This window comes from Papaver somniferum, chromosome 4 (genome assembly GCF_003573695.1).
Source record: "Papaver somniferum cultivar HN1 chromosome 4, ASM357369v1, whole genome shotgun sequence".
Lineage (NCBI taxonomy): Eukaryota > Viridiplantae > Streptophyta > Magnoliopsida > Ranunculales > Papaveraceae > Papaver > Papaver somniferum.
Window position 1 is genome coordinate 131,768,150 of NC_039361.1, and position 5,132 is coordinate 131,773,281.

The following is a 5,132-nucleotide window of genomic DNA, read 5'->3' on the forward strand; positions in this document are numbered from 1 at the left end:
CAATGGAGATACTCCTCTTCCCAATGGTGTATTTGATGGTGTAACCGGAAGAATCCAAACATTGATCGAGTTAGCACGGGTGCAGGAGATTCACACGAAGAACGTGGACCTGATCAAATAAGCGGTAAACGGTATACTCTATCTCCTCATCAAGATGACATCAGATATGAACGGTACTACCACGGAGACTTCTACAATGGGGACTGAACCTCCTCAAATCACTAGTTTCACTATGAACCAGAGGCCGGTGGATCAGGAAGCGGCTTCTCTAGTGGAAGGCTTATGCGAACTTTTACACCTCTCGAAGAATCAACGGGAGGAAACGTTTGCTGCAATCAACCAGATAGCCCTGGACGTGCAGTTAACACCTTTGCGTCCAAAAGCCTCGAAAACACAAGAGATGCCTGTGAATAACGTCACATTTACAGAAGAAGACATGATGGCGGAAGAAGGTCACAACAGGGCCCTACACGTTACTGCACGCATCAAGGATTCAGAATTCAAGAGGGCTCTCATCGACGCAGGAGCGTCTTCGAATGTGATTACTCTCAAGACTCTCAGGACGGCCAAGGTTCGCCCAAGCAAGATCGTACGTCAGCTTACCACGATGACAGACTTTGAAGGAAACCAAACCAACACGTACGGGTATGTCAATCTGAATTTATCTGTAGGACCCGTTCAGTCAAAAGTGAAATTAGAAGTCATGGAAAAGGATCCGGACTACCATATGATACTGGGGAGACTGTGGCTTCATGAAAATAGGATTGTCCTTTCGACGTATCAACAGTGCCTGAAGACTATGCTGAATAAAGAAGTCGTTCGTATTCTTGCATCGTTGTCTCCTTACGCACCGATACGTGGAGTAGAATTATTTGAACCCATAGAAGCTCCGCGGGAAGAAGCAGACAAAGTTAATTGCATCCCACTCCCCACGTGGGCGTCAATCCATGAGGAGGACCGACTTGCATCATTGAGGGCTAAGCCCCACGATGCATCTTTGCTGACAAGGCGTTCTTCTTCATTCGGTGAAGCCGCGACCCACGTTCACACTAAGAGGGAGCGAACTTTTATGGCGATCCGTGATCAGAAAGGGAAAACTGTGTACCGACGCCGCTGTTAGCAATTAGCAGGGGAGACTGTTGCCAGTCTCTCAGCCCAGTGGAATGCTACAACAACGACGAGTCACAGGAAGAGGTGATGGATTCTCCACGATAGTTGCAAGACGGCACCAACTCCACGACTGATGAGATCGAAATCGTTAATATCGGGAATGAAGAATCTCCAAGGCCTATCTCCATCAGCTCAAACCAGGAGATGGCTCGCCCATGCGGCCTCCAAACGATCACTCGAAGATGGTTGGACATGACGCTATTTTAAGACGCTTAATCCATGACTTATTCGGTTAAGCCTTAAAACATCGATGCTTCGTATATGTTAATTGTTTTCGATGCATTAAATGTATCGATCATACACGATATTTCATGAATATCGATTTCTTAAATAACTTAGTTATTTAACTTAGCACCGTATGCTACTTCCTGTGGGTCCCACGATCCACTCATTCGAGACATCAAGCATGTCACTAACTGGGGGATACTTACTGGGGTATTGGTCTGGCGGTTTACAGCGTGCAACGCGCCATTACAAGAACGTGTCAGGAAAAGGTGGACGGTTAACAGTGATGAGGGAAGTGGGCAAAGATGTGATCGTGTGACAATCACCACTCATACACGACCCAACTATTCCATCACTTCACCTCCTCCACTTCTTATGAGATGAGGGTTGCGCTCAATGACTTGTATAAATAGGTCCTTTACCTATTTCCAAACAACACAGAATAACCAAGTGTTGTCATCGTGTCCAGAAAACATCCAGAGCTGATTGCTTACATTATTGCAAGCCAGTTCATAATTCTGATACAAGTCATAAATAACCAAGACCTTCACAATCTCAACACCTTCTTCGATTCCTTCCCTAAGATCAACCCCATCTCCTTCACTTTGTGACCGAAGCAAGTCTGGAACGGCCATTTCTTGGTTTAGGCCAGAATTGTATAGATTGATCTCTCGAATCAGAAAGCACTCCCGCGCAGTGCATTTTTTTAAGGTTTAGATTCATTTCTCATCCACACACACCCAAAATAACCAAAACCAGCAGAAATAGTTTTCACCCATAAACAATAAGATCATTTCAGGAGTAACTGTCATTTCGCCAAAAGGGAATTCGAATGTGTCGACTTAAGGGTAAAACCTTTCACATAGAGTTGATACTGCAACCTTATCACAATCAATCACCGGGTTCTCAACCGCAGTATACAAACCGGAGTTTTCAACTTACGCTCTAACTCTTGCACATTCTTTATCTAGCGGCCACAACTCCATTTTCCTGAAAGAAGATTGGTGCCTGAAAAGACGGACGACATTTCTATGTTCCTACAAAAGAGAAACAAGTAATAATTATAATATATTTACAAAGATAACTTCAGCTAATCAAATAACAAGGAAGATGACATTCTTACGATTGTCTCATAGATGGTACAAGCCCACGATCCCCGATATCTAAATAGAACTTCACAACCATATCTAGGTTCTCCTCTCGCTTTACCATTGCTAAGACATTTCAGCTGCAAATGTTCTGGGGGAATGTGTCTCGCTCTAGATGCAATATCCGTTCCATCATTCTTTACCCTCCTTTTATTCTTCGGTTGTTCAATCTCTTCACCCACCTTATTACCACCATCATCACCTTCATCCTCCTCATCATCTTTATCACCATCATCTTTACCTTGATTAACCTTATCACCACCATCATCATCATCCTTCTCATCGCCACCATTATTTCCTTCATCCTCTTCCTCCTCCTCTAAACCCTCCTCCTTTTCACTACCATTACCATCATCCTCCCCGTCACCATTACTATCAACATCACTCTCTTCTTCCTCTTTCCCATCACCATTACCATCATCATCATCACTCCCTTCTTCCTCTTCCTCTTCTTCACCTTGTACGGGAGGTTCCTGTTGTATCTCATCTTCTTCTTCCTCATTGCTACCTTCCGCGGAAATAATAAGAGAGGATGTTCTTGAAGATTCGGATGACTCATCACCTTTGTCTCTTGGTTTGTTGATAGAAAAGGTTACCTCACTCGGCTTTCTTCAACGTAATGGACCGGCATTTAAAATTTATCGTGGCGGGGAAGTTTGGAAGGAGGAGTTATCATCACTTCAACCTTGTCTATGGTCTTCTTGGCACTATAGTCCATACACATAAAAGAACATAAGAAACATGCATTCATCAGCTAAAGGGTCGTCAATGTAAGGACCTAACAAGCAAACGACCCTTTAAGACACACAAGTGACTCTATATAGTGGTTGACGACTCTATACAACTAAACTAACGACTCCACCTATTCAATATGACGAGCCTCTCATTATTTTTGACAAAGAGGTTGTTAGTTTTTTTAGTAGGGTTGTTAGTGTATAAGATAGGGTCATTCCGTGGATGATGATGGATTTTTAATTGAGTTCTAGTAAAAAGTTCGTTGAGACTAGTGAAAGATTTTTTTTTTTTAGATTTAATGAAATTTAAAAACAAACAAAACTTAATTCAAGATTATTAGGAATAACCAAGACACTGATTCCACTATCACACATGAATAATTATGGAAAATAATCCGAAACTCTAATTGTCTTTTAAGTCCCTTATTTCTTAATTCACAAATAATCAGGCAAATTCTCAAATATCAATTGTATTCCCTAAGCATAGATTATCAATTGACTAAACAAAGTATAACCTATCAGATTGAATCACAACTAATTAAGAAAATTATGCAAACAATTTAAAACTCTGCAAAAGCAGTGATTGAGTGAATTATAAATTATAAATTAGAGAAAATAAAATAGTTACCAATTATTCATGCGTAAATAGCTTCCTCATTGCCTTGGTTGTAGGAGATTTATCTCATTATCATGTTGGAAACACGCTCAAAAGTTGATTTCATTGCTCAAATGGTGTTTACAAATGATGAAAAGGGAGAAATAATTCAAAACCGGGTTTGTAACGCTTATAATTGTTGCAAACCAAAGAGCGATACAGAGGATGTGTCACTGTTACTGTAGCTCTAAGATTGTCGCTGAGCAGTCGCAAATACTGTAGCAAAAACGACTGCTTTTGTGGGTCTATGTTCTTCGTGTTCTTCAATGGCAACAACAGCAGTTTTCTCTGGTGATCGTGTTTCGCCTCTGTGATGTTCCAAATCCTTCCCAAACTCCTTGTAAACCTTCTATGATATCCCAACACCTATATATAACCCAGCAACAACAAAATCTCATGTAATAACTTCATATAATTCTCCATTATTCTACATGGCCAATTTAGGAAATAATTCAGATTTTTGATCTCTACACGCATTCTGAAGCTTCCAAATTGCCATATTTAACTCCTTCACACTCCAAATAGTTGTTAGGGTCTTCCAAACACGTGCAAACTCCTCTGCTGCTCGCGCAAATCTCGTGATAACCTCTTCCGAGAATAAGCTCCCCTGTTTTCTTCTCGCGAGTTATCTAGCCAAATTTAGTCGATCAAATCACTCATGATAGTTTTGTTGGGACATATCACAACTACCCAACAAATTTCAACCCTTTAATCTACCAAGAACTCCTTCAAATATCGATCGAAAAATCACACAGTTATGTTTTTATTTTCCCGCCAAAATTCAGTTTTGAAATGTTGAAGATGAAGTGCCCCTATCCTATTCTGGGGTGCGAATAACAGATGGGTGCTGAGGACAAATTTGGGTGATGAGGATGAATTTGGGTTACGCATAACCTTGGGTGCCCCTTAGCCAAATCTTGGGTCCGTATAGCAAATGTCCTCCAGGGGTCCAAATAGCACTTTTTGAGCAACTTTTTCCACACAAGTGCATTTCTCCAAAAACACCTAGACAAACATAAAAACACCATAATAAGTACATAATCAAGCACTAGCAATAGAGACATCGAGGACAATTCAGACACAAAAAATGTGTCTATCAAATACCCCCAAATCTATTATTTGCTAGTCCTCGAGCATAACTAATAAAAATAAAAGCCTAACTCACTAGGTGGCCCTAGTGACCGAGATATAGTCTCGGGA

The 5,132-nt window shown here is 41.1% G+C and overlaps 1 protein-coding gene across 1 annotated transcript; it reads right to left on the reverse strand.

Moving 5' to 3' along the window:
* Positions 1–2,333: 2,333 nt before the first annotated feature.
* LOC113273142 (uncharacterized protein DDB_G0290685-like) lies at positions 2,334–3,045 on the reverse strand. Its single transcript, XM_026522907.1, has 3 exons — positions 3,001–3,045; positions 2,519–2,938; positions 2,334–2,432 (listed from the first exon to the last, which is right to left on the reverse strand). The coding sequence occupies exons 1-3, from the start codon at positions 3,043–3,045 to the stop codon at positions 2,334–2,336; spliced, it is 564 nt and encodes a 187-aa protein (XP_026378692.1).
* Between the last annotated feature and the right edge of the window lie 2,087 nt (positions 3,046–5,132).

What these genes read in the sequence shown, in the direction of transcription:
- LOC113273142 (XM_026522907.1), bottom strand. Translation starts at nt 3,045, where the DNA reads ATGAGGAAGAAGAAGATGAGATACAACAGGAACCTCCCGTACAAG. An exon ending in ACAGGAACCTCCCGTACAAG is followed by an intron (nt 2,939 to 3,000) that starts GTGAAGAAGAGG and finishes GATGGGAAAGAG; the next exon opens with GAAGAAGAGAGTGATGTTGA. An exon ending in GTACCATCTATGAGACAATC is followed by an intron (nt 2,433 to 2,518) that starts GTAAGAATGTCA and finishes TCTCTTTTGTAG; the next exon opens with GAACATAGAAATGTCGTCCG.